General features: G+C 42.6%; 2 protein-coding genes and 1 long non-coding RNA gene across 3 annotated transcripts in view; 2 read left to right on the top strand and 1 right to left on the bottom strand.

The window, feature by feature from the left end:
* The window catches only part of cldn11a (claudin 11a), a 5,955-nt gene extending 3,542 nt beyond the window's left edge, over window positions 1-2,413 (top strand). Inside the window, exon 3 of the mRNA XM_053646616.1 lies at window positions 798-2,413. Within this exon, the coding sequence (XP_053502591.1) occupies window positions 798-1,060 (263 nt within the window). The 3' untranslated portion in view covers window positions 1,061-2,413. The remainder of the gene's footprint in view (window positions 1-797) is intronic.
* A 3,095-nt stretch (window positions 2,414-5,508) lies between these two features.
* The window catches only part of slc7a14a (solute carrier family 7 member 14a), a 28,421-nt gene continuing 17,388 nt past the window's right edge, over window positions 5,509-16,541 (bottom strand). Inside the window, exons 6-8 of the mRNA XM_053646614.1 lie at window positions 13,053-13,261; window positions 11,459-12,342; window positions 5,509-10,874 (exon numbers count right to left, since the gene is read on the bottom strand). Of these exons, the coding sequence (XP_053502589.1) occupies window positions 10,561-10,874; window positions 11,459-12,342; window positions 13,053-13,261 (1,407 nt within the window). The 3' untranslated portion in view covers window positions 5,509-10,560. The remainder of the gene's footprint in view (window positions 10,875-11,458; window positions 12,343-13,052; window positions 13,262-16,541) is intronic.
* On the top strand, window positions 12,245-13,588 carry LOC128621123 (uncharacterized). The gene is made up of 3 exons (XR_008388228.1): window positions 12,245-12,384; window positions 13,064-13,244; window positions 13,352-13,588. It is a non-coding gene; the product is annotated as an uncharacterized LOC128621123 (long non-coding RNA).

Genomic DNA, 16,541 nt, shown 5'->3' on the forward strand with positions numbered 1-16,541 from the left:
TTTACCATTAAGTTCCCCAATCTTGTGCTATTCACCATGTAACTCTGACAGTTCAGGTCAGAAAACAGTGTTGTGTGATACACTGTAGTGTTCGTCAGTATGCTGGATCTCATGCTAGTTGTCATAGCAGTCAATGCTAATTGTAATAAAGTGTAATCTGTTATCTGTTAAAGTATTTATCAACACATATGAGAGAAATGTTGATGTTCCAGATGGTTCTTTCTCATTTCCACTGTCACTCTGCCAATGCACAAGGCTGAACTACTACATGCCAGCCAGATAAATCACTATCGTCAGGTATTAGCTGGCTAATACTACCATCTGGATGCATCACTGTGTGGCCTTAATGTTAAACAGCAGATTGTGTAATTACCGTACTTCAGTTTGGGGAAAAAAAAACTTTCATGTGGAACTCCAAGTGGAAAGTTAGGGAGATTTCTGAACGCCGTGATTTCTAGAACCAAACGCTGAGGAAACTAGCTTTCAGTATAGTCGCGTGTGTATATCAGTATAACACGTTGTAGAGCAGAGGTTATAAAACCTAATATTGTCGATTTAATTTCCATTTCAGTTTCATTAGTTGTTATTGATAAATGATACCACACGTGCTTGGGTTCTGGTTCTGGTAAAAGCTGTGCTGAAGGGAACACTGCTATGTGCAGAATTTAAATATGCAGCTATGATTAGCATTTAATTTTCAAAATAGAATGACAAGATGCATATGTATAAAGTAGATGTTAACACCTCAGACTCAATGGCTTATATTAACATGTGTGTGTGTGTGTATGTTCCCACAGCCATGTTCAGTCTGGTGTCCACCGTCTGGTTCCCAGTTGGAGCTCATCAGGAACTCAGGTTGATGTCATTTGGGTTTTCTCTGTACTCCGGCTGGGTGGGCGGGGCTTTGTCTCTCCTGGGGGGCTGCATCCTCACCTGCTGCTCCACTGACTCCACTCCCTCATACCATCAAAATAACCGTTACTCTTACTACTCCAAACAGAACCCGCCCACCAACCAGACTCCGCCCACCGGCAACCACGCCAAGACTGCACAAGTCTGATGTTTCTACGGTGCTACCCACTGTTTCTCTCTCTCTCTCCCTCGCTCTCTCTCTCTCTCTCTCTCTTTCAATTGTAAATAGATTTTTGTGTTCAGTTTTTGATGATGTAAGCTAATTATATCCAACATTAACATCCAGTTTTGTTAAACACAGACTTATACTAAAGAGAGGTTTTTTTTAAAATGTTCTTTTTGTTGTTAATTTGATTTTTTTTATACGTAAAATGTTATTTGTATATTCATTTTAATATTTGTAAACTTTTTTCTTTACATCCACTAGGTCTCTGTCCCTTTATTCACTCTTTCTGGATAATTATTTAAACGGTTAATGTTCAGCTTTGCTGATTTTCATGCTTCATCAAAAAAAACCATAATGAACTGTAAAAATGAACAATCAGGGTTGCCAGGTCTATGTATCAAATCCAGCCCAAAAAAAACATTACTACTAAAAACCAGTCTAATTCCAGTCTAAATACAGAAGTCTTAACCTGGAGTTTGTCAACAAAAATTGAAGCGCTATCTCCTTATTTCACATCAATAACATCTTATTTTCAATTATTGTCTCGTTATTTATAACTGGTTATTATTTTTGACTTACTAACGCATTCTTTTGTGTTTTTAGTTCGTTATTTCAGCTTATTAGCCTGCTATTCACCGATATTGCCTTCTTATTTGAAACGTATTGTTCTGACACCTAATACTTCAACTGTCTTGAAATCTATACTCATGTAATATAATGGCGTAGTAAATCTGAGCGTGTTCACGTGAATTAACACTCATTACACGTAGATTTGTATCAGCTGAATCCCACGAATGGCGTACGGAATAAGGATTATTAAAATCTTATAAAAATTTAGAAATGAAGCTGAATAGTAACGAGTTATTAAGTCAAAAGTATTATTTGAACTTGAAATAATAAGATATGTTGGAATTAGATATTAATTGGAAATAATAATTATTAAAGTGAAAACTATTATTATTATTATTAAATTGAAATAATAATAAAGCGCATCACTCCCCCCCCCCCACGCTTAGGCTTTTCAGGGCTTACGTATGTTTATTAACTTATTAAATTTATTGTAATATTTACACAGTGGCATTTATGTGGCTTGCGAAATTCTAATGCAAGTAAATAATCTCATTAAATAAAAATGTCCAACCCGTAGTCTGTGGATAAAAAAATAAATAAAAACAAACCTGGTAACCCTGCTAACAGTTCTGCTCATAATTGTAAAAGTTTTTTTCTTTGTGTTTTAAACTTTTTGATAGAAAACAAAGCCGAACTGTAACTTAAACTTCCACCGGGCTTGGTTATTTATTACGAAACACTTGTATGTTCTTTTGTTATTTTATTAATGAAATAAAAGAATTCTTTTTTTCTGTATGAAAGCGTCTCCTCTGAAGCTCGGATCAGATTGCGGACGTGTAAAACTGTGAAGTATGTGAGGCGGCGTCCCATCGCTCCATCTCGTCTAGAGGTTATGATTTATTTGGATAACTGGAAGCTGTGTAATGTGGAAAAACATGTACTTTACTCGGGGAAATAACGGCCATGCTGGTAATGATTACGTTCATAAAAACATGGTGAATAATACATCTAAAAAAGAACTATTTTTCAGTATATTTCAGTAGCAGAATGATCTGTCATTGAAAATCGTTTACATTTAGGTGTCATTATTCCTATTCAGACTAAAAAAAGAAGCTTAATTTAAAATAAAATGTATTTTAGCAGTAGGCTGTAATTTGGTCATGAATTAGCCTAGCGTTAGGTGAAAGTATGAAATTAAACCAGACTTTACAGCGTGTTTACACTTCATGACTTCGCATCGTCTTTCTTAGAAAGAAGCTCTAGAAATATTCAATGGGATAATCTTTGTGTTACACAGTCGAGCTTAAAATGTGGATACGCAAAGCAGTGAATTAATGTGCAGGGAGCCGTAATGCTAAGCACAGTGCTAACGCTAAAATGCTAATAATCGCGTACAAATTTTGTTACTGTTTGTAACTCTAGACATTTTAGGTGAATTTTTGTAGCTCTTTTAGAACTCAGGGAAAAAATGCGCATTTAACAGCAACCAATCCCCTTCTAAGTTTTATTATTAGCACCATTAAGATTTTTGGATGTGTTTCTTTAATACATAATTTAAAAAAAAACAAATATCATCTGGGAAAATACTACAAGTAATATATTGCTAAACTAATGCTGCAAAAAATGGGGAAAAGTACTCAGTACAGTTCCATTTGCATAACGCTAGTCTGATCCATTACAAACTTCACTATTATTAGCAGAAGTGCTAATAAAAACGAAGTTCATGCTAATTATATTCTGTTAACGAAACCATTTTTATTCGTAATCTTATTAGCAAAGAATTGTATTAGAAAAATAGCATCTTTACAAAATAATTTTAAAATGCTAACATGTGAAACAGCTAATTAAACCTGCAGGGAACAGATGCTAAGTGTCTGTATGTGTGCTAAATGCATAATTCTAATCGCAATGCTAACTATGTAATGCTAAATGCAAAGCTAACTGCATAGTGTTAATCATTATGGTTATTGCATAATGATAATCGCAATGCTAACCGCATAAAATGCTAATCGCAATGCTAACTGCATAGTGCTAACTATACAATGCTAATCGCAATGCTAACTGTATAATGCTAATCGCAAACCTAACTGCATAGTGTTGATCATTATGGTCATTGCATAATGATAATCGCAATGCTAACTGCATAAAATGCTAATCGCAATGCTAACTGCATAGTGCTAACTATACAATGCTAATCACAATGGTAACTGCATAGTGCTCATCATTATGCTTATTAAGTAATGCTAGCCGCGATGCTAACTGCATAAAATGCTAATTGCAATGCTAACTGCATATTGCTAATCGCAATGCTAACTGCCTAATGCTAACTGATCCCTGCTCTCTCTGTGATGAATTCTAGCAGCATTGACATGTTTCTGTGAGACTCTGCTATTGTTAACTCATATCTTTAAAAAAAAAAATAAAAAATTCTACAAAATAAATGCTAAATGTTTTTAGTGCTGAATCAGAGTTTAACCTTGAGCTGAACAGATAAAAAGGTTCAGGAAGTTCCCTCTGCTAAATCAGAGCTAAACAAGAACCGTGGAAGTAGCAGGGTTTAAAAAAAGACAATAAAAAAGCTAACACTGAATATTACATCTCACTGTGCTTTGATACGCTCTGGCGTGGTCATAAACAGTATGCTCGTATTATTCATTAGAATATTTAGAGCTTGTTTTTTTCTTTACTTTTGCGTGTGTCAGGAAAATATTGTAGCGGATTATATTGCATAAGCTAATGTTGAGATATTGCTAATATCCGTAGCCCCAGAAATCACCGAAAAACAGCTGTAGATGAAAACTAGGGAATGAAGGGAGGATGTGGTCTTATGAGAGACTCATAAGTTGTAACACAGTTTTGTTGAAGAGTGTTTACCCACATGCGCACACACACCCACACACGCACACACACACACACTCTTCCCGAGGTCCGGTGTGTGTGTCAATGTTGTTTCATACAGTTAGCAGGTGAAATGAAACTGTATGACTTGTTCACTTCGACAGCATGAATTTCACAAATTCATACTTCGACATTGACCACCACGTTAGCAATGATGATGAAATGTGTGTGTGTGTGTGTACGTGTGTGTGTGTGTGTGTGTGTGTGTGTGCATGTGCATGTGTATAAGCCAAAGTGCACTAAAACAAACTGGTTTTTATTCAGTCAAACACTAACATGTAAGCGTACTCATTTTTTTTACTACTTTAGTTAACAGAAACACCGACAGCTGTTTTCCTGTATTGCTAAAAGCTAACTAGCAGTTTCAGATTAGCTTTGATCAAATTGAACCAAATCGAATAAACATGACTTTCATCTTTATGTAGTGCTTAGTGTAAAACTGTTTTTGAACACTACTAAATGTTTAAGTTGAAGATTTTAGCTCCATGACATCAGTTTGCTAGCTAGCTACAGTACGTATGAGGCATTCGCTAGCTTGCTAGCAAACTGGCTAGCTACATGTTGTATGCTATTTTATTGTAGAATCGAAAAAAGTATTCGGGTTGTTAGCTAGCTAGCTATCATGTTTCAGTCATATGATTGAGTTAGCTTTTGTTTTTTTGTCACCTATTACTACAATTTCCATTACGCTAAATAAAGTTTGATCTGTTTAGCTTACTAGCTATCAATAAGCATGGGGCTTTTGTTCAATTTTGCAAATCAAGCAATCGCACGCTCGATCGTATCTCGCCATACGTCGCAAATATTGCTAGCTAGCTTGATAATGGACTGTAAACAGATGTGTTAGTGCACTCAGACTTTCGCTAACGGCAACCCTTCAGTATGTTTGTGTTTCAGATCAGAACTGAACACAGATCAGTGTTTATTTCAAGAAAAGCAGGCAAATCAAGAGCGACGCTTCATCAGGTCTGCAATAAACAGCTTTCATTGTTGCCATGACAACATCATCACACAATGTGACGCGGTAGCAGGACCACAAATGGTGAAACAAACAAACGAACAAACAAACAAACAAACAAAACAAAAAAAAAAACAACAAAATGAGATATATAGATAGATAGATATATAGATAAATATTTTGGCCTTTTTTTCTTTTAAATAATTTAAAATCTTACAAGAATAACATCCAAAAAGACCAAGTTTACACCGGGAAGCTGATCTCACCCGAACAACACACACCCGACACACACTCTGTGCAACAAACACAACAATGCGCAGCGTGTATCGTCAACAGGAAATAGATCAAATAAACGCTAGCCAAGTCTTAGTGCTAACAGTGGCTAATTTCTTTCTAAAATAGATCCGTAATAAAATATTCCTTTACACAATCTCCGGTTCTGTTCGAAACGCTGTCTCAGTGCTCGAGTCTCGAACAAACTACAGTCCATACCCACACTTAAATTTACTGAAAGAGCTCTTTAAAAATACACACCTTCACTCCCAAACGTCCGAGTGCACTCCTGGAGCGGGAGCGGTTTTATTTTTATCAGTAATCAAACACTAATCTGACGCTTTCCTCACCGATACTGTTCATCCTGTCAGGGCTCTATAGCCATGATAGCTAGACGTAGCTAACCCGTCTTTTAGCTTTCGCTAATTCATTCATTTAAAGCCTGATATTATAGTGTAGTCTGTATCGTGTCTTTTCTGAAGAGTGTGATTTGAAGCGAAGCTGCTGATCGGTCAGATGGTGTGACGCCCGTTATGACATCATCAGCAGGCAGCTCTAATTGAAATCCTTCTACGTCCCATCAGTCTGGTTTTATGGGAACGTTTCACACTTTAGTCTCAAACTTTAAACAGTATAAAGTTGATAAAAACCACAAACTGCAATGAAATTCTCAAAAAATGTGCCAAATACGGTTCGAAATAATTCACTAATGGTGATATTGAAGATGCCATCAATTCTGAAACAACTATACTTTTATAACTGTATATTTTCAAAAATATAAACACAACAACACTGTGCTCTCAGCCAATCAGAACACACCGTACTGCTCTCATCCAATCACAACACACCGTACTGCTCTCAGCCAATCAGAACACACCGTACTGCTCTCAGCCAGTCAGAACACACCGTACTGCTCTCAGCCAATCAGAACACACCGTACTGCTCTCAGCCAATCAGAACACACCGTAGTGCTCTCAGCCAATCATAACACACCGTACTGCTCTCAGCCAATCAGAACACACCGTAGTGCTCTCAGCCAGTCAGAACACACCGTAGTGCTCTCATCCAATCAGAACACACCGTACTGCTCTCAGCCAATCAGAACACACCGTACTGCTCTCAGCCAATCAGAACACACCGTACTACTCTCAGCCAATCAGAACACACCGTACTGCTCTCAGCCAATCAGAACACACCGTACTGCTCTCAGCCAATCAGAACACACCGTAATGCTCTCAGCCAGTCAGAACACACCGTACTGTTCTCAGCCAAACAGAACACACCGTACTGCTCTCAGCCAATCCGAACACACCGTGCTGCTCTCAGCCAATCAGAACACACTGTACTGCTCTCATCTGGTCAGAACACACCATGCTGAGTGAAGGATGGTGATAGTATTTAGAGAATGGTAAATGATAAAACAGAACCAGGCGTTTGTGCACTCAGAGGTTTGGGGTTTCTTCCTGTAAGTGTTGGCGTTAAAACTCTTTATGAAACAACCGTAAAAAATCCTCAGACACCATTTTATATCCGATTGTGAAGGAAAATAGCGGTTGGCAGAATTTGGCTTTGTAAACAGGAGGAATTGCTGCGTCACACTCTGCGTCCCAAACCGCTTTCAGCGCGCCCTCGATCACTCTAAAGTGTGCATCGTCTATTCCACAGGAGTATGCACTTCCAGCACGCCCACATGCTAACTCTCGAGCAATACCTCTTCGCGCAGTTCCTTCATATATACACGGAGAAATCCACAGTCCACAGAAATGTCAACATCTGCATTTCCCAGGCGTTCCACAACATTAAACTATCAATGTAACTATAAACGGATAAAACCTATGTCACTCCTTAGTAAAGTTAAAAAAAGTCATCATTGGCAAATTGCTGCGATGTGACGGAAAGCTAACTTAAGCTCCGCCCCTTTCAGTGACCAAAACCAGGACCGGCACCTACTCGATCCCTCATCTCATCAGTTTCACTCGATCTCATACGGACCAAGGGGAAGTCAGCAAGGGCGCATTAAAAACAGTAATGGAACACAGCCTCATTGTGGTTTCTCACACATGCAAATTACTCAGCGACGCAAGTTTAATTTCCACATGCTACATGGACAAGAAACTACACACACACACACACACACACAAACTGCCCAAGACCTGAAATAAAGCTCTGTACATTACAGATGCATTGCGTGGCACAACTCAGCGCAGCGTGTCCAGACCCAGGCCTCTGTGGAACTGAACAGAGAATATTAATCCTTAATTGAACCATCTGTACTCACTAATATCTTTAGTTTATTCCGACATGTATGTTTGTTCTAAACTGAAAAACGTAAGGCCTCTTACGGTGGAATGAGTTACGAGTTTAGTTTTGGGTAACGTGACTTTAAACCTGGATCATATCCTCGCTGATCCACTGCACCCGGCGTAAACCTACCAACATGATCTCTGTGCTTTCCTTAAAAACATACTGTATGATTGGTGAATGGTGAAGTTCTGAATGGGGGCGGAGTCATGCTTCGTACAAACTCCACCGGCTTGAATCTGCACGAATGCGGCGTGAGATCAGAGGCGTGTTTAGCGCAGTGCTAGCACACAGAGCTGGTGAGGAGATGGTGGAACATGGCAGGCACGGATGAGCACACATTTCAAGAATGATTAAAGACGCCCGTGTCATTCATTCCGTTTTCATCGTACCAAAAGAAATAAACACACACCAACACACACCAACACACACGTCGGTAAGCATGAGCAGTCGTGACCAGAGACGCATGAAGGCACTAATCGCAAGCAAACTCGTGGCTGTCTCGAGCCACTGCAACATCTTGGGCTAGATGTTGTGGATGAAAGATTCTAATACGCGGTTTTAAATAAATAAAAACAGTCAGTAGCACAGAACAACTTCGTGTCAGAGCGTACGAGTGAGATTTGAGCTTTTGGTTACGGCACCTTCAAGTGAAAACGAACGTAAGAAGAGAACGCAGAAATTCATCGAAGTCTGATCACCTGTTTGGATCAGATGTTTCATCTCCGCGTGGAGTTTTAAACAATAAACCTGAAGCTCTGTGAACGGTTCTGCTACAGGAAGTGATGATGCGCCGGGCGTGCCGATGTTACCTCCGATGTTACCTCCGAACTGCGGCACGCTGCTCAGTGTACGCTGTTTTTTGGTACAAAATGAAAAGGAGAAAACAAGTAAACAACTTTTTATTTGAGTTTTTTTTTCTTTCTTGGCGTTCACCAAAATAGGAAATTCACTCCGTACAGGATTTCGCAGATTTTATTTTGTGATTGTTGCAATTGTAAAAACGCTGGACTGTACTGCAGCTTTCTTGTTTTTTTAAGTTTTCGATGCAATTTGCAGAGTTTTTGTGTGCGTGTGTGTGTGTGTGTGTGTGTGTGTGTGTGTTTGCAGAAAGCTACGTATCGCGATTTCACGGAACAGTTCTGCGCGCTCTTGCACAGTGATGTTTGTCGGTAAACGAGACCTTTTCGCTGCACTCGTGAATCGAAGGCGGCTTTGGCTGGACACACGTCGTGACGACGTCACATGACGCGGTCATTTTGAAAATTCCGAATATTGCCGCGTTTGCTCGATTTTGCGTTCATTTCTGCGATCGCAAAAATCCTGGAGTGACTGAAAATGTATTCTTTTTTTTTTTTCCATAAAATGACTGATTCATTTTGATTAGTTTTGAGTTATTAATAATAATTGAAATCAAATGTTCATTATATTTAGCTAACGCTAACCAGCCCAGTTATACACAGACGTTAACTGGAGCGCTAACTAACATCAGCTCAAAATCACAAAGCCTTTAACAGCTGCACTTTACATGGCAGTGCCTCGGGATGCTTTCCAGCTGCCGCGTCGTTCTCCTTCACCGTCACACGCTTCACTATTTTTAAACGCACGTCGTGATTTGATCAGTAATCGCTTTTTCTCGATAGTAATTATCTTACATCACCTCCATGTGTACATTTTTTTCACATTTGAATACTCGTGAATATTTGATTTCTAGACGAGTGGAAACAATGAAAAGCGGGTTAACGTTTGCATTTCTAAGAATAATTTTATGAGCTATTTTAGTGCACGCCAAGAGAAAAACAAAAACGAAACAAAAAGCTGTTCTCCCATTTTCATTTCGAACCAAAAACGCAGCGTACACGGAGCAACACCTCATCACGATAATCGTTAATGTTGATGAATTCATTAAGCAGATCTGACGTGTGATCGGCTGCCTTTAGGCTTCCTCTTCCACACTTCATTAGTCTTTATCTGGTACTCGGTCTCAGAAAGTCATTAACGGTTCATCCGGAGGAGAATCCCTGGACGCTAACTCGCTAAATTTCATCATGTCGTGTTTACGTGTTAGCGGAACATCAGAAATTATTCTAGTCGAACGCCAACGCCAATCTGCCTACGCCAATGGAAACTTCTCACAGAAGTTACAATTACTCTGGGTTTTTTCCCCAGGAAAAGCTGTTCAACTTTGATAATTAGCGAGCTAGCATGAGATTTACAATGCATTCGTTACTGCAGTTCGAGAGACATTAAAATGAAAGAAATACAAATCCAGAAAAGGAATGGAGTAATGTAATTACCGGCCCGTCTTTGGAGTGTGTGATAGCAAGCAAAGTGCAAAGGAATGCAGTAGGCCTGTTAGAAATATAATTCCTTTTCTGGTCGGTAGTTAAGGTTAAAAACACAAATGAAAAACAGATAAATAGGTCAGGAAGCGGAATAAAACTTTGGAGAAGCATCTAGCCCAAGAGTTTTTAGACTTTGTTCATTCCAGCGGTTCGTCCAAGTCCTCGTCCACCACCAGAGCCTCGAAGGTGGTCTTCACGTTCTTGGTTTTAGCTCTGCCGCGGGACGACGAGGACTTTTTGGGATCTGAAACGTCATCTGAGTTGCAGTTCTGCTTCTCGGTCCTGCTTTGGGGTTTGCGGTCTCCCGGAGGGCAAAGGTCGTCATCTACAGCGAGGTTATCGTCGACGCCCATGTCGTAGCGCTGGTACGTGCTGGCATGAGCTTCCTCCTCCAGAGCCGTGATCTCCAGCGTGCTGTTCCACATTCCGTAGCCAAAATAAATCAGCACACCTGCAGATGGACGAGAAACAGAGTCAGGACAGCCTTCCTGTCAATCAGAGTGGGAGGAGCCAATCACACGCATCGTTTACACTCTGAGATAAAAACAGCTAGTCGGTGTGTGTGTGTGTATTTGTCAAGTTTGTCCAGGTGACTGTATGTGTTGTATGTGAGTGTACAGTTGCGCAGGTGTGTATTGTTGTGTATTCCCAGCTGTGTGTAGGTGTGTCTAGGTGAATGTATACCGTTGTGTAGCGTTGCCCTGATGTTGATGGATTTGTGTCCAGGTGTGTATACAGGTGTACAGGTGTGTATCAATGTGTGTATACGGTATATACAGGTGTGTAGGTGTGTATTATTGTGCGTGTGGGTATGTGCTTGTGCGTCTGTAGGTGTGTCCAGCTGTGTTTACAGTATATACAGGTGTGTAGGTGTGTATTATTGTGTATAGACGTGTCCAGGTGTGTGGTTAAGTGTGTACAGGTCTTTCAGGTGCATTAAAGGTTCATTCATTGGTAATTCCCAGGTGAAAGAAACAGAAGAGGAAGAACACGGTGTAGAACTTTTCATGAAGGTACCACGAAGACGTTTCTCACCTATGAAGCACCAGACGGCAAAGCGGATCCAGGTGATGCCGGAGAGTTTGAGCATGAGATAAACGTTGACCAACATGGCCGAGACGGGGACGAACGGCACGCAGGGCGCCATGTAGGGCAGACGCTTCGGGTTCTCCGGCTGCTGCACGATGATGAAGACGAGCAGCGAGATGGAGATCACCAGCAGTACGAGCAGCGTCACGGCCCACCACTGTCCCTCAGAGATAAAGTCCGTGCCGAACGTGATCAGCGAGCAGAAGGCGAAGACGAGGACGAAGAGCAGGAGAACGCAGCGAGTCACCGTCCGGCCGGTGGCCTCTGTGGGACGGTCCATCTTTCCCGGTAGACCCAACCGGATCCGCAGCGTGTAATAACGTGGCCCCATTAGCCTCTTTAGCTTCTGCACGTAGGCATTTTCCGTCTCATCAGACTCGATCCCGGTCAATTTGTCCACGGTGCCGTAGTTCGGATGATTAGCCGCGTAGCTAGACTTGGTTTTGTCCGACTTGCCGATTAGCATCTCGTTGTCGCCTAGCGACGGGAGATTCTTGGCGCCGCAAGTGTTTTTCGAGATGCACCCACCACCGTCATCGACGTTGTACTCATCACCTTCTTCGTATTCGTCCTTCTCTTCGCTCTCCGTCTTCCTGGCCACTTCCTGTTCAGACAGGAAGTTGACAAAGCCGTGGATGTCGCTTTCGGGCTGGTAGCGCAGCAGCAGCACGCACACGGAGACGAGCGTGTAGGCCAACAGCGTGCCGATGGACATCATCTCGATCAGATCGCGCAGGCTCACCAACAGAGCGAGGAGTGCGGCGAGGAAACCCGACACCACGCACGCCACCGCCGGCGTCTCCGTGTACGAGCTCACGTTAGCCAGGAACCTGCAACACACAACACGCACGTGAAAACATCGCCGGTGACACGTTAAGTTACTCAACACACACACAACATATATATAAAAGTTCTAATTGTAATTTGTATTAAGTAATTTTTTTTTATGCCTAAAACATGTCAACACCTTAAACGTATAAAAACGTCACATTATGAATATATACGTCCAAATTTCAGTTTAGAAACGTATCCGTGTCCTTCTGCTAGCCCTGATATCGCTAACATCGCTAATATCACTCCAGAGTCTCGATTTACACCGTTATCTTCTCTCTGATTTCTTTAATAGCTGGAAAACCTGTCAGAATATAATGTTACCATGACAACCACCATGTTCATCGTTAACACTAGCTAGCTAAGCATGCAAGTTCTGCCGATAAAGGTTTTCGTTTTTTTACCACGTCGTCATTCTTTCGTATTTTGTAAAGCGCTGTGATTGGTTCGAAAATGTTTCGAGTCTGTTTTGTGACATCACAAACTGGAGACCTTCGTAGCCCCGCCTCCAAATCAGTTTAGATCCCAAAAGTCTGTATTTTAATTACGACAAAAAATTTTTTTGCCAGAAGGTGTTAAGAAATAGTGTGCCCCAACACGTAAATAAATAAATAAATAAACAAACAAACAAACAAACAAACAACCAGAATCGGTATTTGTGTAATTTGTGTAAAAAAGAAAAGACAGTAAGGAAGGTTTGCTGTTTCACCTGAAGAGCAGGCCGTCCCCCGCCATGGCGTAGATGACTCGTGGCATGGGGAAGAGCGAGCCGAGCAGACTGACGGTGAGTCCGGCGATGGAGCCGAAAGCCACCACGTACTTGGCCGAGTAAAACCCGTGCACAGAGAACATCTCCATCAGGGGGGCGTCGGCGTCGATCAGGGTGTAGGGCACCATCAGGGTGAGGATCACACTCACCTACACAACACCGAGACCATGTTCAAATGTAAAATTAGCCACTGCTATGCTAACATAGCCACAGACACTAATTAGCGGCGTTCCTGACAGGCAGGTGTGGAGGCGAAGAGCCGGTTTTGGATTAGCATCATTCCGACGCGGGCGCAGGTGTGAGGGAGCGAGGGAACGATCAGGAATGATCTGTAATGAAACAACCATGCTCCACAACTCACCTGACTCCAACACGCCCACTGTGTGAATATGTCCAGGTGCGTGTGAGTGTGTGTCCTGGTGTATAGTAAGTGTGTACATGTGCACTGTTTTGTGTGCAGGTGTGTCCTGCGGTGTGTGTACATATGTTTTTATTTGTTTTGTGCGTGTTGAGGTGTGTGTGTGTGTGTGTGTGTGTGTGTGTGTGTGTGTGTTGAGGTGTGTGTGTGTGTGTGTGTTTGTGTGTGTGTGTGTGTTGAGGTGTGTGTGTGTGTGTGTGTGTGTTGAGGTGTGTGTGTGTGTGTGTGTGTATGTGTGTTGAGGTGTGTGTATGTGTGTGTGTGTGTGTGTTGAGGTGTGTGTGTGTGTGTGTGTTGAGGTGTGTGTGTGTGTGTGTGTTGAGGTGTGTGTATGTGTGTGTGTGTGTGTTGAGGTGTGTGTATGTGTGTGTATGTGTGTGTGTGTGTTGAGGTGTGTGTGTGTGTGTTGAGGTGTGTGTGTGTGTTGAGGTGTGTGTGTGTGTGTGTGTGTGTTGAGGTGTGTGTGTGTGTGTGTGTTGAGGTGTGTGTGTGTGTGTGTGTTGAGGTGTGTGTATGTGTGTGTGTGTGTGTGTGTGTGTGTGTGTGTGTGTGTTGAGGTGTGTGTGTGAGTGTTGAGGTGTGTGTGTGAGTGTTGAGGTGTGTGTATGTGTGTGTTGAGGTGTGTGTGTGTGTGTGTTGAGGTGTGTGTATGTATGTGTGTGTGTGTGTGTGTGTGTTGAGGTGTGTGTGTGTGTGTGTTGAGGTGTGTGTGTGAGTGTTGAGGTGTGTGTATGTGTGTGTGTGTGTTGAGGTGTGTGTGTGAGTGTTGAGGTGTGTGTATGTGTGTGTGTGTGTGTGTGTGTGTTGAGGTGTGTGTGTGTGTTGAGGTGTGTGTGTGAGTGTTGAGGTGTGTGTGTGTGTGTTGAGGTGTGTGTGTGTGTGTTGAGGTGTGTGTATGTGTGTGTGTGTGTGTGTGTGTGTGTTGAGGTGTGTGTATGTGTGTGTGTGTGTGTGTTGAGGTGTGTGTGTGAGTGTTGAGGTGTGTGTGTGTGTGTTGAGGTGTGTGTGTGTGTGTGTGTGTGTTGAGGTGTGTGTATGTGTGTGTGTGTGTGTGTGTGTGTTGAGGTGTGTGTGTGAGTGTTGAGGTGTGTGTGTGAGTGTTGAGGTGTGTGTATGTGTGTGTTGAGGTGTGTGTGTGTGTGTGTGTGTTGAGGTGTGTGTATGTATGTGTGTGTGTGTGTGTGTGTTGAGGTGTGTGTGTGTGTGTGTTGAGGGGTGTGTGTGTGTGTTGAGGTGTGTGTATGTGTGTGTGTGTGTTGAGGTGTGTGTGTGAGTGTTGAGGTGTGTGTATGTGTGTGTGTGTGTGTGTGTGTGTGTTGAGGTGTGTGTGTGTGTTGAGGTGTGTGTGAGTGTTGAGGTGTGTGTGTGTGTGTTGAGGTGTGTGTGTGTGTGTGTGTGTGTTGAGGTGTGTGTATGTGTGTGTGTGTGTGTGTGTGTGTGTGTTGAGGTGTGTGTGTGTGTTGAGGTGTGTGTGTGTGAGTGTTGAGGTGTGTGTGTGTGTGTTGAGGTGTGTGTGTGTGTGTTGAGGTGTGTGTGTGTGTGTGTGTGTTGAGGTGTGTGTATGTGTGTGTGTGTGTGTGTGTGTTGAGGTGTGTGTGTGAGTGTTGAGGTGTGTGTGTGAGTGTTGAGGTGTGTGTATGTGTGTGTTGAGGTGTGTGTGTGTGTGTGTGTGTGTTGAGGTGTGTGTATGTATGTGTGTGTGTGTGTGTGTGTTGAGGTGTGTGTGTGTGTGTGTTGAGGTGTGTGTGTGAGTGTTGAGGTGTGTGTATGTGTGTGTGTGTGTGTTGAGGTGTGTGTGTGAGTGTTGAGGTGTGTGTATGTGTGTGTGTGTGTGTGTGTGTGTGTGTGTGTGTGTTGAGGTGTGTGTGTGTGTTGAGGTGTGTGTGTGAGTGTTGAGGTGTGTGTGTGTGTGTTGAGGTGTGTGTGTGTGTGTTGAGGTGTGTGTGTGTGTGTTGAGGTGTGTGTATGTGTGTGTGTGTGTGTGTGTGTGTTGAGGTGTGTGTGTGTTGAGGTGTGTGTGTGAGTGTTGAGGTGTGTGTGTGTGTGTTGAGGTGTGTGTGTGTGTGTGTGTGTGTTGAGGTGTGTGTGTGTGTGTTGAGGTGTGTGTGTGTGTGTTGAGGTGTGTGTGTGTGTGTGTGTGTGTGTGTGTGTTGAGGTGTGTGTGTGTGTGTGTGTGTGTTGAGGTGTGTGTGTGTGTGTTGAGGTGTGTGTGTGTGTTGAGGTGTGTGTGTGTGTGTGTTGAGGTGTGTGTGTGTGTGTTGAGGTGTGTGTGTGTGTGTTGAGGTGTGTGTGTGTGTGTGTGTGTTGAGGTGTGTGTGTGTGTGTTGAGGTGTGTGTGTGTGTGTGTTGAGGTGTGTGTGTGTGTGTTGAGGTGTGTGTGTGTGTGTTGAGGTGTGTGTGTGTGTGTGTTGAGGTGTGTGTGTTGAGGTGTGTGTGTGTGTGTGTGTGTGTTGAGGTGTGTGTGTGTGTGTGTTGAGGTGTGTGTGTGTGTGTTGAGGTGTGTGTGTGTGTGTTGAGGTGTGTGTGTGTGTGTGTTGAGGTGTGTGTGTTGAGGTGTGTGTGTGTGTGTGTGTGTGTTGAGGTGTGTGTGTGTGTGTTGAGGTGTGTGTGTGTGTGTGTTGAGGTGTGTGTGTTGAGGTGTGTGTGTGTGTGTGTGTGTGTTGAGGTGTGTGTGTGTGTGTTGAGGTGTGTGTGTGTGTGTTGAGGTGTGTGTGTGTGTGTGTGTTGAGGTGTGTGTGTGTGTGTTGAGGTGTGTGTATGTATGTGTGTGTGTGTGTGTGTGTTGAGGTGTGTGTGTGTGTGTGTTGAGGTGTGTGTGTGTGTGTTGAGGTGTGTGTATGTGTGTGTGTGTGTTGAGGTGTGTGTGTGAGTGTTGAGGTGTGTGTATGTGTGTGTGTGTGTGTGTGTGTGTGTTGAGGTGTGTGTGTGTGTTGAGGTGTGTGTGAGTGTTGAGGTGTGTGTGTGTGTGTTGAGGTGTGTGTGTGTGTGTGTGTGTGTTGAGGTGTGTGTAT

This window comes from Ictalurus furcatus, chromosome 17, assembly GCF_023375685.1.
Source record: "Ictalurus furcatus strain D&B chromosome 17, Billie_1.0, whole genome shotgun sequence".
Classification (NCBI taxonomy): domain Eukaryota; kingdom Metazoa; phylum Chordata; class Actinopteri; order Siluriformes; family Ictaluridae; genus Ictalurus; species Ictalurus furcatus.